This window comes from Mobula birostris, chromosome 11 (assembly GCF_030028105.1).
Source record: "Mobula birostris isolate sMobBir1 chromosome 11, sMobBir1.hap1, whole genome shotgun sequence".
NCBI classification, from domain to species: Eukaryota; Metazoa; Chordata; class Chondrichthyes; order Myliobatiformes; family Myliobatidae; genus Mobula; species Mobula birostris.
In genome coordinates this window covers 6,799,403-6,816,771 of record NC_092380.1, presented here as the reverse complement: position 1 = coordinate 6,816,771, position 17,369 = coordinate 6,799,403, and the positions used below count along the sequence as shown (strand labels likewise).

At 41.5% G+C, this 17,369-nt stretch overlaps 1 protein-coding gene across 12 annotated transcripts in view; it reads right to left on the bottom strand.

The window, feature by feature from the left end:
- Positions 1–10,861: 10,861 nt before the first annotated feature.
- Positions 10,862–17,369, bottom strand: part of LOC140204772 (activating transcription factor 7-interacting protein 1-like) — a 145,846-nt gene continuing 139,338 nt past the window's right edge. For 9 of the 12 annotated variants that reach the window (XM_072271549.1, XM_072271547.1, XM_072271542.1 and 6 more), the window contains 3 exons: positions 14,971–15,189; positions 13,883–13,992; positions 10,862–12,813 (listed from right to left, as the gene is read on the bottom strand). In XM_072271549.1, the coding sequence (XP_072127650.1) occupies positions 12,394–12,813; positions 13,883–13,992; positions 14,971–15,189 (749 nt within the window). In that variant the 3' untranslated portion in view covers positions 10,862–12,393. Of the gene's footprint in view, positions 12,814–13,882; positions 14,025–14,970; positions 15,190–17,369 lie in introns of those variants that run through there. The other 3 variants (XM_072271545.1, XM_072271544.1, XM_072271555.1) reach the window with 3 other exon arrangements.

Sequence of the window (17,369 nt, the reverse complement as noted above, 5' to 3'; positions counted from 1 at the left end):
ACTCTTTTCCTTAGATGCTGCCTGACCTGCTGAGTTCCTCCAGCATTTTGTGTGTGTTGCTTCAAGATACTTTGTTAATTTTTGGTGAAACTGTGATTTGATCTTCAGAATTCATTTTGCAATTTTTCTTTAAACAGTAGAGCTAAAGCTCTACACAGCATGGAGTATAGTGTGAACAGATTGAGAGTTGAGTGGTGGTGTGGTATTGAGTATCATATCTGTGCCTAATTCAGCTCCTATATCTTATGGACTTAATCAAATCGTGGGCACCAAGTGAAATTACTGTTCCCTTTGGTACTGAATGGGAAGAACAAGGTTACAGATTTGTTCATTTACACTTCCCTCGTCAAGTCTGAGGTCTTTCCCAGGTGCTGAACTGGCCTTGATGACGAACACTGCATGTATTCTCAGTACAGGCGCTCACACAATGGTCTGAACCCGCTTCCTCCCCTCTCACCGTTTAGAAAGGCATTCATCTGTTGAGTCTACTCTGATGCACAGCCACGGCATCTGTAGTAGCATTCGTTATCTGTGGTGCAGTCACTAAATAGCAAATGGGTGAATGCTAACTCCTACTCTAGCTTATGTGTCTCAATCCCATTCCGGAGATGTAACATTCTGGTGAATTTGGGGATTTCTCAATTGTTGGGGGACGTTGAACACCAGAACTAAGTATATACGATTTTGATTCTGTGCTGAAGAGCAGTTCTCCATGATCTCACTGATGTTTGTAGTACAAACTACAGAACTGAAAATGGATTGTAATCAAGTGTTAAAGGTAATTTTATTATCAAAGTAGATACAATTGGCGTTCATAGTAGGTGCAAAGATACACAAATAGAATCAATGAAAAATTACACAAAAGAACAGGCAAGCAATGTGCAAAAGAAGGCTAACTCTGCACACAGAAAAATAAATAAACAAACAAACAAATAAATAAATAATACTGAGAACATGAGTTGTTGAGTCCAGAGTTTGTGCTGTGACTAATGGCTAATATGAGCGGAGCATAAATGTTCATCCCTGTTTGGCAAAAGAATAAATCAAGGAAGGTAGTGCACCCGTGGCTGACGAGAAATTAGGGATAGTATCAATTCCAAAGAAGCAGCATACAAATTAGCCAGAGAAAGTGGCTCACCTGAGGACTGGGAGAAATTCAGAGTTCAGCAGAGGAGGACAAAGGGCTTAATTAGGAAGGGGAAAAAAGATTATGAGAGAAAACTGGCAGGCAACATAAAAACAGACTATAAAAGCTTTTATAGATATGTAAAAAGGAAAAGACTGGTAAAGACAAATGTAGGTCCCCTGCAGGCAGAAACAGGTGAGTTGATTATGGGGAGCAAGGACATGGTAGATCAATTGAATAATTACTTTGGTTCTGTCTTCACTAAGGAGGACATAAATAATCTTCCAGAAATAGTAGGGGACAGAGGGTCCAGTGAGATGGAGGAACTGAGGGAAATACATGTTAGTAGGGAAGTGGTGTTAGGTAAATTGAAGGGATTGAAGGCAGATAAATCCCCAGGGCCAGAGGGTCTGCATCCCAGGGTGCTTAAGGAAGTAGCCCAAGAAATAGTGGATGCATTAGTGATAATTTTTCAAAACTCGTTAGATTCTGGACTAGTTCCTGAGGATTGGAGGGTGGCTAATGTAACTCCACTTTTTAAAAAAGGAGGGAGAGAGAAACCGGGGAATTATAGACCGGTTAACCTAACGTCGGTGGTGGGGAAACTGCTGGAGTCAGTTATCAAGGATGTGATAACAGCACATTTGGAAAGTGGTGAAATGATCGGACAAAGTCAGCATGGATTTGTGAAAGGAAAATCATGTCTGACGAATCTCATAGAATTTTTTGAGGATGTAACTAGTAGAGTGGATAGGGGAGAACCAGTGGATGTGGTATATTTGGATTTTCAGAAGGCTTTTGACAAGGTCCCACACAGGAGATTAGTGTGCAAACTTAAAGCACACGGTATTGGGGGTAAGGTATTGGTGTGGGTGGAGAGTTGGTTAGCAGACAGGAAGCAAAGAGTGGGAATAAACGGGACCTTTTCAGAATGGCAGGCAGTGACTAGTGGGGTACCGCAAGGCTCAGTGCTGGGACCCCAGTTGTTTACAATATATATTAATGACTTGGATGAGGGAATTAAATGCAGCATCTCCAAGTTTGCGGATGACACGAAGCTGGGTGGCAGTGTTAGCTGTGAGGAGGATGCTAAGAGGATGCAGGGTGACTTGGATAGGTTGGGTGAGTGGGCAAGTTCATGGCAGATGCAATTTAATGTGGATAAATGTGAAGTTATCCACTTTGCTGGCAAAAATAGGAAAACAGATTATTATCTGAATGGTGGCTGATTAGGAAAAGGGGAGGTGCAACGTGACCTGGGTGTCATTATACACCAGTCATTGAAAGTGGGCATGCAGGTACAGCAGGCGGTGAAAAAGGCGAATGGTATGCTGGCATTTATAGCGAGAGGATTTGAGTACAGGAGCAGGGAGGTACTACTGCAGTTGTACAAGGCCTTGGTGAGACCGCACCTGGAGTATTGTGTGCAGTTTTGGTCCCCTAATCTGAGGAAAGACATCCTTGCCATAGAGGGAGTACAGAGAAGGTTCACCAGATTGATTCCTGGGATGGCAGGACTTTCATATGAAGAAAGAATGGATGAACTGGGCTTGTACTCGTTGGAATTTAGAAGATTGAGGGGGGATCTGATTGAAACGTATAAGATCCTAAAGGGATTGGACAGGCTAGATGCAGGAAGATTGTTCCCGATGTTGGGGAAGTCCAGAACGAGGGGTCACGGTTTGAGGATAGAGGGGAAGCCTTTTAGGACTGAGATTAGGAAAAACTTCTTCACACAGAGAGTGGTGAATCTGTGGAATTCTCTGCCACAGGAAACAGTTGAGGCCAGTTTATTGGCTATATTTAAGAGGGAGTTAGATATGGCCCTTGTGGCTACGGGGGTCAGGGGGTATGGAGGGAAGGCTGGGGCGGTGTTCTGAGTTGGATAATCGGCCATGATCATAATAAATGGCGGTGCAGGCTCGAAGGGCCGAATGGCCTACTCCTGCACCTATTTTCTATGTTCCTATAACTTGAAGATAATTGGAGGAAAGTATAGGGCGGATGTCAGAGGTAAGTTCTTTACACAGAGTAGTGGGTGTGTGGAATGCACTGCCTGGGGTGATGGTGGAGGCAGATACATTAGAGGACATTTAAGAGACCCTTAGATAGGCATGTGGATGATGGAAAAATGGGGGGCTGTGTGGGAGGGAGGGATAAAACGTAAAGCCAAGCAATAGGTGAACATCTGGACAGCTGCTACGTGACTTGAGTGAGGGGGTAGCTGAACTAATTGAAAACAAATTGCAGAGCATGGTTCAACATGCTATGTTAACTTTACTATATAGTGAAACTCCCTTGCCTTGCTGAACCCTGCTGTGGCAGAGTTATGGTGGCAACCTGTGGGGGAAGAAGAACTTGGTTGCACAAAGGGTGAGGTATCACTCCCCCGCTCTCTAGAAGAAGTATAGTTGGGAGCAAACACAACCACTCCACACTTATGGAGGAGCTGCACCAACAGACTGTTGCGGCAATATTGGAGACAGAAGAAGAGACGAAGGCGCTTGGCAGTAGGTAAGTATTATATTGCTTAGATTCCCTTGAGTACAGAATAAATTGATTAGTGCTTTAAAATTAATTGTGCTTCCTCTGAGTTCTCTTACCACCAGATCTGAATTGAGTGTAACAAGGGGTTGGATTGATCTTGGAGTGGGTTGAAGGGTCAATGGGAAGGTCTCGTAATTAGAATGTAAAATTAGACAGAGGTACTTTCAGGCTCACAGAATAAGAGATTAATGATTTGTACTGTTGTAGCGTGAACAAAGTCACCAGAGAGATGTAACTGGAAGATATGAAGTAGTCTTTTATTCGACAAAAGGAGACACAGCAGGCATCATATTGAAAACTTTTCGGAGAAAGAGGCCTGCTCGACCCAACACTACATGACATTTTATATGCTAAAGATGAAAGGGCAATTCTATATTTACAATGTATCTACAATGTTTTCTTTAAACCACATGTAACTCTTACCCCCTGCCCCCTTCGCCTTCACACTCTAGACAATGTTAATTAACGTCTGGCCTTTCAATCATCTGCTGTTTCCAAAGCTCTAGGATCCCATTGTCCAGAGCTGCATTTAAAATTTAATCTATGTCCATATCCAGATCTGAAGTTAGTTGCTATATGTCCTAACACCAAAACTACCGTAACAGTACAAAGGTTGACTCTGGGCAGAGAGGCTGATTAGAGATACAGAACATAGAATGGCACAGCACAGTACAGGCCCTTTGGGCCTCACCCAAATGAGGCAAATTTCCAATGTTGATTATAAAGTTGATTAAGAAAAGACCACTTAATGTATGATATTCTGAATTAACAAAACAGCTTCGCCCCTTTAATATATTCTGTCCTTGCCACATCAGCACTTGGGAGCATGTTCCATGTTGGGAATTGAGAGGTGTACTTGAGAGGTGACATGTACATACTACAGCTTTGAAAGGTGTAGCATTAAGGGGAAGCCATGGTTCAGCCACATTGGTAATGAGTGAAGGCACATAGTCTTTGAAATTCCCTCTTCGGTGAGCTCACCACTACTGCTAATGTCAGTGACATCAGGAGAGGCAGTTGCAGATTCATAGAAATTAAAACTATTTCTACAATTCATTCTTGCAGGGTGGTGAATGAAGTCTAGGTCATGATCCACTTCCATTGTTTGACTTGTGAAGATAGCAGCTTTGTTCCTCTGGCTCAGAAGTATGTTCTGTCCAGAAACATTTTGCAATTGCTGCAGCTGTTGGGTTTGGAACTTGCAAAAGTCTTAGGCATGCTCAATTTTTTAATATACATTTTGTTTCAGATGTTTAATTTGTGCCTTCTGCATTAATGTGTCAATAGAAAAGAATTTTAGATTTCTCATTCATTTTCCAAAAAATTAAATGTAAGAGAAATGTTTGTATTTAATTGAAGAAAGTAACATATTAAGTAATATGCCACTCTTCAAATAAAATCTTGATGCCTCTGTAGGTATATTGCACACTACATGATTAAACAAAGATAGAAAACAGGTGCTAATGATCAATGATGCAATGAGCTGAATGAACTAACCAATTCTTACGTCATGGCAAATGTGAGCAGAGCAACAAGACAAGGTGGTCATCCTGCATCAGCAGTCTCTCTCCCAAGCAGAAATTTCATGGGAAACAGGAATTCCAAGATGTGTTGGCCAAGTTCTTCCGAAGAAGCACAAATAAAAAGGTGAGGTTGAGGACCAGAAACACAGTGGCTGCCATGGAAACAGAGTGCAGCAGATGAAAAATACTGTACGTCAAACTGATGTCCCTTCTAAACCTGAAGTCGTCCAGCACTTATCAGTTCTAAGCTCACAGAAACTACTGGAACCCAAGTACACCCCTCTACAGTCTGGAGAAGTCTTGTCAGAAGTGGTCTTCATGGAAGAGTTGCTGCCAAAAAGCCATTCCTGCAAGTGGAAACAAAGCCAAGAGACTCACCTACACACAAAAACATCAGCTCTAGGGGGTTGAACAGTGGCAACAGGTGCTCTGGACTGACGAGTCAAAATTTTGAAATTTCTGACTTAAACAGGAGGCAACTTGTCATTGGAGGGGCTGGACAGCGTGACACGGATGAGTGTCTACAGCCAACAGTGAAGCACAGCGGAGGTTCCCTGCAGGTTTGGGTCTTAACTTTTACGAATGGGAGTTGGTGAACTGTTCAGAAATAATGGAATCCTTAATGCTGAGAGGTACAAGCAGATTCTCATCCACCATGCAATACCATCAGCGAGGCGTCTTGATCGGTCTCAATTTCATTCTGCAATAGGACAATGACACCAAATGCATGGCGAAGGTCATAAAGAACTATCTTTTTCTGAAAAGAACAAGGAGTTCTGCAACAGATGGTATGGCCACCACAGAGCCCTGATCTTACATCAGAGGCTGTCTGGGGTTACCTGGAGAGAGAGTCAAAGTCTGCAAAAAGAAGAGGCAAGTTCTCCAAGATGCTTGGAACAACCTACCAGCTGATTTTGTTATAAAACTGCACGACAGTGTACCAAAGAGAATTCATCCAGTTTTAAAGTCAAAAGGTGGTCACACCACATATTGATTTGATTTAGGTTTTTGCTGTTTACTGCTCTTAATAGTATTTTTTTGATATTTAGAAACTTTTCATTATTTTTGAAAGCATCTTCATTTTAGATCTTTTCCATGATACTAAAACTTTTGCACTGTACTGTAATAGGGAGAAGCAACAATTTGTTAATACATTCAATATTACAGACCACTAACGTTCAAAATGAATTATTACACGTCAGTAGGGTGTGGAAAACACCTAGTTGCAGATCTGCAAGATGCATCTTCCTTGACAGCATAAGAATCAATTCAGCCAGTAACAGAAGCACATTGAATATGCTGGTACTATTCCCTATCATAATTCTATTATTAGGGACAGATTACATGTTAATTTCAGCAATTCTGAAGTCAAATGAACCTTAGAGTATATAAACCCTAGAATGTAATTTTCAATTAAAACAATGAAATGTATTGAAACAAGGGGTTGGACGAACTTGGCGCAGTCTTTCATTGATTCTATTATGGTTATTTTTCTATAATGGATTTATTGAGTATGCCCACAAGGAAAAGAATCCCATGATTGTACATGATGATATTTATGCACTTTGATAATAAATTTACTTTGAACTTTGAGATCCAATAGAGGTTTATAATATTACAAGAGGCATACATAGAGTAGACGGACAATATATTTTTCTGAGGATTAAATTATCTAATACCGGAGGGCAGTATTTAAAGTGTGTGTGTGTGTGTGTGTGTGGGGGGGCATTTCAGAGGAGATATGAGGGGCAAGACTTTTTTTAAACAGAGTGATGGATCCCTAGAATTCAGGGCCTGGGGTGGTGATAGACAGATTCATGAGACTTTAAAAAAAATAGGCACATGAATGTGAGGAAACAGAAGGATATGGACATTGTTAGGCAGAAGGCATTGGTTGTCCATTTGATTATTAATTTAATTGGCTTGACACAACATTGTGGGCCGAAGGGCCTGTTCCTGTGCTGTACTGCTCTATGTTCTCTGTGTGTGTGGTGTGTGTGTGTGTGTATATATATATATATATATATATATAATCCCAGTGGATTATCGGCACCCAATTGCCCACCATTGAGAACATCTACCATAAACGCTGCCTGGGCCTTTATCAAGGATGTATTTCACCCTAACCATGGACCTTTTACTCTCCTCCCATCCGGTAGGCGCTACAGGAACACACACAGTGTCATGGCAAAAGCTTAGGCACCCCGGTCAAAGTTTCTGTTACTGTGAATAGTTAAGTGAGTAGATGAATTGATCTCCAAAGGTCATAAAGTTAAAGATGAAACATTCTTTTCAACATTTTAAGCAAGATTAGCGTATTATTTTTGTTTTGTACAATTTTAGAGTGGAAAAAAAGGAAAGCAGCATCATGCAAAAGTTTGGGCACCTCAAGAGATTTGAGCTCTCAGATAACTTTTAATTAGCTTGTTAGGGCTCTGGCTTGTTCACAGTCATCGTTAGGAAAGGCCAGGTGATGCAAACTTCAAAGCTTTATAAATACCCTGACTCCTCAAACCCTGTCGCAACAATCAGCAGCCATGGGCACCTCTAAGCAGCTGCCTGGCACTCTGAAAATTAAAATAAATGTGCCCACAAAGCAGGAGAAGGCTATAAGAAGACAGCAAAGCGTTTTCAGGTAGCCGTTTCCTCAGTTCGTAATGTAATTAAGAAATGGCAGTTAACAAGAATGGTGGAGGTCAAGTTGAGGTCTGGAAGACCAAGAAAACTGCTTGTTGGTTTGCTAGAAAGGTACATCAAAACCCCCGTTTGACTGCAAAAGACCTTCAGGAAGATTTAGCAGACTCTGGAGTGGTGGTGCACTGTTCCACTGTGCAGCGACACCTGCACAAATTTGACTTTCATGGAAGAGTCTTCAGAAGAAAACCTTTCCTGCATCCTCACCACAAAATCCAGCGTCAGAAGTTTGCAAAGGAACATCTAAACAACCCTGATGCATTTTGGAAACAAGTCCTGTGGACTGATGAAGTTAAAATAGAACATTTTGGCCGCAATGAGCAAAGGTATGTTTGGAGAAAAAAGGGTGCAGAATTTCATGAAAAGAATACCTCTCCAACTGTTAAGCATGGGGGTGGATCGATCATGCTTTGGGCTTGTGTTGCAGCCAGTGGCACGGGGAACATTTCACTGGTAGAAGGAAGAATGAATTCAATTCAATACCAGCAAATTCTGTAAGCAAACATCACAGTGTCTGTAATAAAGCTGAAGATGAAAACAGGATGGTTTCTACAACAGGATAATGAACCTTAACACACCTCAATATCCACAATGGATTACCTTGAGGTGCAAGCTGAAGGTTTTGCCATGGCCCTCACAGTCCCCTGACCTAAACATAATCGAAAATCTGTGTTAGACCTCAAAAGAGCAGTGCATGCAAGACAGCCCAAGAATCTCAAAGAACTAGAAGCCTTTTTGCAAGGAAGAATGGGTGAAAATCCCCCAAAGAAGAATTGGAAGACTCTTAGCTGGCTACAAAAGGCATTTACAAGCTGTGATACTTGCCAAAGGGGGTGTTACCAAGTACTGACCATGCAGGGTGCCCAAACTTTTGCTTCGGGCCCTTTTCCTTTTTTGTTATTTTGAAACTATAAAAGATGGAAATAAAAAAGTAATCTTGCTTAAAATATTGAGATTATAATGTACAATTTATATTTCAAGTATGCTAATACCCATTCCATATTTAATAGGCAAGGTGTAACATATTGGACTTGAAACTTGCTTGGGAAGTTCTAGTTTCAGCAGCTTAATTGGGGAAATGCTGCATCTTGTATTCATAATGTTCAAATTAGGCAACAAGTATCCAGTTAGGCAGAGACAAACACAAATAAACAGAAGAATTTAACTCTAGAAAAGATGACACATTTTACTCCAGTCCTGGGCCACCCATGTTGGAATAGCTGTGGATGAAATGCCAGATGAAGTTTGATGCAACTTCGGCTCCCAAACAGGCAGCCTCGTGTCTGCCCCTCCCGGGCTATGCCATTTGAAATTACAAACAACAATCCTTTCCAAATGTGTGGAAGATTCAAGATCCATTGTGATACTCTGAAATCGTCAGGAAGAAATCGTGCCCATGTAACGTACCAATACACACATGGACATGCGTGCACGCATGAGTGAGTGTGCACACGCACACACAAAAACCTGAGAGGATTAATGGGATATCTTCTCCACCCTGATACCTCACTAGGAATACAAAGACCAATCTCAGCACCTTTGTAACTGCTTTATTGAGATCCAGTGGAGAAGGACAATGCAAGACTCCCGTGTTTGTCAATCAATGCTGCCAAGTGAACCAGGAGGCAGATTTTCACACAACCAGCATGTGTAACTTGGGCTCCACATATGTGTATTCATTATGAAACCTCATAGTTTTTCATAAATTCTATTGTATTTCATTTTCCTGTAAATGTCTGCAAGAAAGAATCTCAAGGCAGTATATGTTGATATGTATGTACTTCGATAATAAATTTACTTTGAACTTTTGAGGGCAGTAATTAGAGATATATGAGGAACTGGGCTGGACTGTGGAAGACTAAATTGGAAGTTTCATTTTAGTTATACGCAAGAGAGAAGACCACATTGCTAGTACCTTTATTTTCACACTATAAACTTCAGATTTTTGTGAACAAAATTTCACTTAAAAGTCGCATCCAGGGCAACACAGCATGATGCCACATTTCTGAAATACAATTATCATGATCTTGCAATTGACCGTATACTAAGTGTAAACTAAAGAATAATAATATAAAAAAACCAAAAAGCAATACAATTACATTCAACCTGTTCCAGCATTTCAGTGTTTAATCCCTCCCTGGGAAAGAGATATCTCTCACTATTTATTACAAATATACTTTTCATGTTTTTATTGTTGTACCCTTTGGCTAGAAGGCTGCATAAATGAGTAAACAATGTAATAAGTTATAATTTTCTCCAAGTAAAATGATACAGTGAGGCACACTTTACTGGTGTTCAAATTGTTTAATCTATTCCCGAGACCCGCAGAGGAATATTCATTGAGTGACATCAGTTGCCCAAGCTCCACTGATAATTCTCTCTCCCCAACTGACTTCACCCGCAGACAAACAGGCGTCCATTCCCCTTGCACCAAGCAGTGCTCTTTCCCAGTAGATGCTTTACACTGCAATAGGTTGTAAATCCCTTGCCATTCCCCTTAACTGCTGGAAGACTTTTCTCCACTGACCACCTACCAATCATTGCTGGCCATCACATGGCCAACCATTATTTGCTCCGGATCTCTCTCTATTGTTACTCAATATGGCCTTGGGTCCCTCAACAGGTACTGAAGCACGCTGGAGCGTGGATGAGGGGCCTCAATCTCAATAGTACAGCCCGCAAAACAAGTAACAATTCGTGCATAATATCATTTTTAATCCTGTATGAGGTCAGTGTCATAACAGCTAATCGACTATGGCCATTTTGAAGAAGTTTAGTTGAACTATGGTGTTTTAAGGTTCTGCTCAAATTAGATTGTTTCTAAATACACAAACAGCAGCAATGATCTGGCGAGGCTGTTGGCTGGCCACTGCCGCCCTAGGGATGGGGATAGGGATAGGGGAGGGACTGTATGTGATGCAGGTTAAATTAACAGCCATAACCCAATTCAAAGGACCATTCTTTGATTAAATTAATGTAAAATTTTAAACTTTATTAATGCTTTACAACAATAACCAACTTTCAGTGCAGGAGCACAACTTTGTCAGGTGTGGTATTGAGAACTACTTGGTTCATCCTTGTGTGTACCAGATTTTGAGTCGGTATGTTTGCACCACACCAATGTCACTGTATAACATACAGATCAGACTTTCACTAACAGAATTGTGCCGACAGGTCTTAAGCAGTTCTGATTTCCATATCATAGAGCTTCAAATAGAAGGAGTTTATAATACGGTAGTAGTGGGCATCTGGTAATTTAAAACAAAACAGGTATGAACTCAACCAAAGGCAAGGGACTCGCCGAAACCGCTGCAGCGAGAAAACCGGAAGGCCATCCGGGAAGAATTTGAAAACCGCTCAGCACAAGCACCGTTTACTCACTCCTGCTAACTAATCTGCCCCTTCAAAGAGCATGGAAACACTCACCCCCAGGATGGCAGGATTTGTGCTTGCTGACTTGAGATCAAGTTCGAAACGAAAGATTTGATGCTCGCAAGGAAGAATATATACAACATAGTGGCTTTAATGGGAGAGCAGGATTGAGATTTACATATACATATATATATATATTTATATATCTTCTTAAAAAATTCATTATACCAGAAAAGTGGTACTGATGAAAAAAGGTTCTCTCAAAGACTCACTATCCAGTGAACACATAAGGTACTTCTTTCACACTGATTAAAAATATATTTGAGAATCTTATTTGTATCTTCTGAACCAACAGGTTGCTCTGATAACACTTCTAACGCAGGCATTTGGCAAAAACCATAGAATCTGTTTTTATCCGCCACCGTATTACCCAAAATCCCTTCCCATCAAAACACAGTAAAGCAACTCAGTTTGAAATCTTACATGGTTTCAATAATCTGACTGGAAAAATAAAAGAAAGGGGGTGGGAGGGGTCAGACATCTTTGCTGAGGCTCAATCAGTCACAATGCCTCTCTGAATCAAGTATGCAGTCTATTGCAAGTTGCATTCATTTCAGGAGTATTTCAGGCAATTATCCTAGTCACTGCTGATCAACTTTCACTGCTTCTCAAAGTGATAGAGGCCGCAGTGAAAACAATTGTAAAAAAAAAATTTTAAAAAACACAAAAAGTTATACATGTACGAATCACTTTAACAGTCTGCATCATTTGTCACATTTAGGAATGTTTCTCTTTAAATGTCGACCCATTGAGAACCATAGAACGAGCTGAATAATTCCACTGTAGGTGACGCCTCATTAAAGACCCTACGAGTCACACACCTCCGGTCAAATAGAGTCTGCAGCGGAAAGAAATGCAACTCAGAGGAGGAGTAAGCAGCACATCTTGGTGCAATATCCTGTATTTATTGTGCTGCCTAATTTATACCATGAACCTCTTTGTATATATACAGTGTAGTGTACACAGGTACTAATCGAGTCAGAGACATCTATAGAAAAACTACAACACGTCATGCATGATGTAAGAAAAGAAATGAAAAAATATCGTGATTCTTTTTGTTGATTTTTGATATTAATTACCCTGTGTCGACATCACATCAGTCGACTGCGGGTCACAGAAAGGTCCATATCGGCCGTAAACGTCCTTTGCTCGGACTGCAAAGTAGTACTTGCTTCCAGAGACAAACTGGGTAAGAGTGCAGGCCATGGGAAGGGGTAGTGCCTTCACTTCTCCTATCTTCTTCCACTGAGATGGTGTGGTGGTAGCTGGATCTTCGTGGTAGGCGTAGAGATGATAACTGTCCACAGAGGCACAAGAACGGTCCACCTCCAGAACACTCCAGGACAGGACAATTCCGTTTTGGCTCTGGACACGGGCCAGCTTCAGGTGGGGCTTCTGGGGCGCTGAGGTGTTGGCTGCCTCTGGTGGTAGCCTCTGTGGTGCTTGGGCTTCAGGGAGCGGTGCTGGGTGGATAGGTCGTGGAGGATCCTGCTGCAACGTGAAGGAGACAGGTCATTTCCAGAGCCCGAGAAACCCCACCCATTACTTAAGTCTGATTCTTAAATCAAATCATACGATGCAAGACTTCAGAAAACATGTAAAACTACAACACCAGAACAAGTATGATAGAATGGGTGCATTGGAATCTTTGTATTGAGGGTCACGTGAAAATTGGGAAACAAAAAGTGTAAGTGCTGGGATCTGGAAACAAAAAGTGTAAGTGTTGGGATCTGAAAACAAGAAGAAACATTCAAGAACTCAGCCACTCAAGCAGCAGCTATGGAAATAGAAACCAATTAGTGTTTTGAATCAGGCAGCTTTCAAAGTCCAAAGTTCAAAGTAAATTTATTATTAAAGAACATATGTTAAGTCACCATTCATTTTCTTGCAGGCATTCACTGTGGAACAGAGAAATACAATAGAATCAATGGAAAACTATGCAAAAAGAAAGACTGAAGAACTCCTTTCACAGATGTGACTAGTGGTGTTCTACAGGGATCAGTGCTAGGCCTGTTGTTGTCATCTATATTAATGACTTGGATGATAATGTGGGAAACGGGTTCACAAATTTGCAGATGCTACTAAGGAAGGCTGTTAGGATTTGGACCACTTGCAAAAACGAGCTGAAAAATGTCAGATGGAATTTAATGCAGACAAGTTTGAGGTGTTCCAGTTTGGGAGGACATACCAGGGAAGGACATAGGGCATAGGGCGTGGTAGAAGAGGGATCGGGGAATATAGGTTCATAATTCCTTGAAAGTGGCATTACAGGTATATAAGGTCATAGAGAGAGCTTTTGATACATTGGCCTTCATAAATCAAAGTGAGTAGAGGAATTGGGATGTAATGTTGAAATTGTGTAAGACATTGGCGAGGCAAAATTTGGAGTATTGTGTGCGGTTCTGGCCACCTACAGGAAAGATGTAAGTAAGTACAGAGAAAATTTACAAGGCAGAAAAGTAATATTTAATACGCTGTATTGGTTAATACATGACCCAATCCCTCCACCTGACTCTGATGTTTTTTTTGATTATTACAGTGCTGCCCTCCTGTGCCTTACCTGTGAAGGCCGGTGATGTACCGTGAACTGAGGCATATTCGGCATCATTGGGATAGAGATCACATTGTTGACGATATACGAGGTTTGTGGTGGCCGGACTGACATCCCTGCTGACAGAATACAAGACTTTACTTTGAGTGTACTGAAAAGAAAAAGAACAAATTGTTTACTTTTTAAAAAAATGTTTGCACAATTTGTTCCTTTTTTGTCCATTGGATGTTCATCAGTCTTGGTTATGAATCCCCCCCCCCCCCCATTGTGTTTCTTTGTTTCGTGGCTGCCTGTAAGAAGTTGAATTTCAAGGTTGTATATGGTATACATACTTCAATAATAAATGTATTTTGAACTTTAGAGCTTTGAATGATGACTGGCAGGATGACGGTGAGCTGTTGGGGTCGATGTACAATTTTTCAGATTCTGGCCACCTGACTCTGAAGTGAAGGTTTTTGAATTCTCACTCTCAAAGCATTCAACAGCCTATTTCCAAAGGAACTTTAACTATTATCTGTGAGGAAAAGGTTTAAAGATTAGCTTTTACTTGCCACATGTATACTGAAACATGCAGTGAAGTACACCGCATGTGTTGAGGATGCACTGGAGCCAGCTTCGTAGTGTCGCCGTGCTTTTGGCACCATGTCCACGACTTACACAAAGTGCTGGAGAAACCCAGCAGCCCAGGAAGCCGATGTTCCAGGCCGAGACCGTTCATCAGGACTGATGAAGGGCCTCTACCTGAACCGTGAGCTCTTTATTTCTCTCCATAGATGCTGCCTGACCCACTGAGTTCCTCTAGCATTTTGTATGCGCTACTCTGGATTCTCAGCATCTGCAGAATCTCTTGCATTTATGCCACAATTTACAATCCTAACCCATATGTCTTTGGACTGCAGGAGGAAACAGGGGCACCTGGAGGAAACCCACATGGTCACAGGGAGAACATACAAACTCCTTACAGACAACGGATGGAATGTCATAAGCTTGTTTACCTAAAAACAGAATATTTCCAAGGCAGGAGGAAAATGGAGTTAAACACTGTAGATTTTCCTTCATTTTTCTACGAGGTTAAAATGAACTAAGATGATCCTTACCACTGACAGGAGGCTGAGGACTGGGCTGGCGGACTGCCTGGCTCTGTGTCGTTACAGCACGCACTGCACTGTGACTTTGGTATGCTGGGGACGATGTGTAAACTGCAGGGTTGGTGCTTCCTCTTTGGAGAATGGCAGGGGGAGGTCTGATGGGTGCTTGTGACGTGGGCGGGGGCATTTGAGGACGCTGATGCGGCAGAATACTCGGATTTGATTGCCCTGTGAACAGAACACATTGAATATTATGCCATATCTGATCCACGTATGCCAGCATTCTTAAGAAACACTCACACATTTATTGATTTTTGTGAACCCTCCCTCTTCTCCACATTCCCCATTCTGGCATCCCTCCTCCTTCCCCTTCTTCCATGGCCCTCTGTCCTCTATGATCAGATTCCTTCTTCTTTAGCCCTTTACCTCTTCCACCTATCACCTACCAGTTCATACTCCTTCCCTTACCTCTTATTCAGGCTTCTTCTCCCCTTCATCAGGACAGGAAAGGAAGGGCTTCAGCCTGAAATGTTCTCTGTTTATTCCTCTCCATAAATGCTGCCTGACCTGCCAAATTCGTCCAGCATTTTGTGTGTGTGTGTTGCTGGAAGTGGTCTATTATTGTCACATGTATGGAGATACAGTGAAAAGCTAGTCTTACATATTGTTCATACAGATCAGATTGCAGCTAGAGCAAAGTAAAACAAAAACATTGAAGAATTAAGTGTAAAAGCTACTGAAAAGGTGCCATGCAGGCAAACAACAAAGTGCAAGATCATAAGGAGGTAGATTGTGAGGCTCAGAGCCCACCTCATCAAACAAGAGGCCTGTTCTGATTACAGTGGGATAGAAACTGTCAAGCCTAGTGGTCGCTGACTACGTGTAAACCAATGCTTCAACTGGTTCACATTTGCCCACAACAACCTTCCTTAGCTTCAGACAGTAATAACTGGTGTGATGAAACTAATCTTTACAGAAAGATCTGAACCTAAAGTCACCTCGTCCCACCCATTTAATCTGACTTTCATTAGATCACGGCTGATCTGATCTGCAAGTTCCTGCCTGTGTCCCATCATCTCAGCTCCCTCATAGATTTAAAAAAAATCTGTACATCTTTTCCTGAACATTAGGAAGAAACTTCTCTTCATCTCTTCCTTAAATGCACAATGCCTTATTCTGATTCTATGCCCCATAGTTCTGGATTCCACACCCCCCACACCAATAAAAGGCACCTTCCCAACACCCACCCTACCTAGCCCCCTCTTCAGAATGAACTACTCTCATTCAACTGTACCCCAGCAGGTGGAGGTCATCATTCCTGAGAACACACTCCCCTTACCCAACAGGAATCAAGCTCGTAAACCGTCTCAAATGCAAGTGGTAACGCAAGCTCCTTAAGTAAAGGCCAAATCTGTAAATTGTAGATTATGGGTGCAATCTCACCAGTATTCGGTGCAATCTACATTTTCCCAGTTTATTCTTTGCCTTCTGCCTTCTCCATTTTCTGTCTGAACACCAATTCTAATTCTTTTCCTTTCAACTGGACACTCTTAACCTTTCCAGTTAACTACAGATAGATTTTTTTCCACATTCTGTATCTCAATGCAATATATGTTTGCTCAGAACGATGAACCATTTCCTTCAATGTTAGCACTTGTTATCTGTCCACCTTAGCTTCAATTTCCCAAACTCTGATAGCCAACTTTGCCTTCATATCGTTCTAATTCCCTCTAGGTTTAAGATACAGGTCACTCTAAAACTGAGCATGAAATTTTAAGTTATGATCACTCTGCCCCCAGGAATTCCTCAACTATTAATAATCCCACCTCATTTCACATAACCAGATTTAAATAACTCGCTCCCTGGTTTGTTGCACAGAAATCCTGAATGGACTCCGTTCTACCTTTGCAAATTTGATTAGATTTCCTTTTGCAAAAATTAAATGTACCATTATTGCCATATTCTTTAAAAAAAATCTTGACTTATATTCTTCCTACAGTACACCTACTGCTTAGGGCTGGAAGTTTACCTATAACAGACTTTTCTTCTTCCTGCTTTTTTCTTATCTGCAACCTGGATACATTTCACCCCTTTTTAACAGGACTAAAGAAAGGAGAGGGCAAACACTTAGGGAGTCTTTCACAACACAGAAATCATTCGAGCTCGAATGAAAATGCCACAAACAGCAGCGTGACTGTAGTGTTACTCCCATGCCGGTCAATTAGCCACTCCCACATGGAAGGAGTTCACATACTGAACAAGCAGTGTGTTCAATAAAGTTCAGCTGAATATCCTGCATATTGGTGTCCTGGTTTGCTCTGCACTCTCCCTCACCGTTGAACACAATAATGACAATGGCCAAAGAACCTCTTTCAGGAATTTCTGTTTAAGGAGCAAGGATTCTCCTG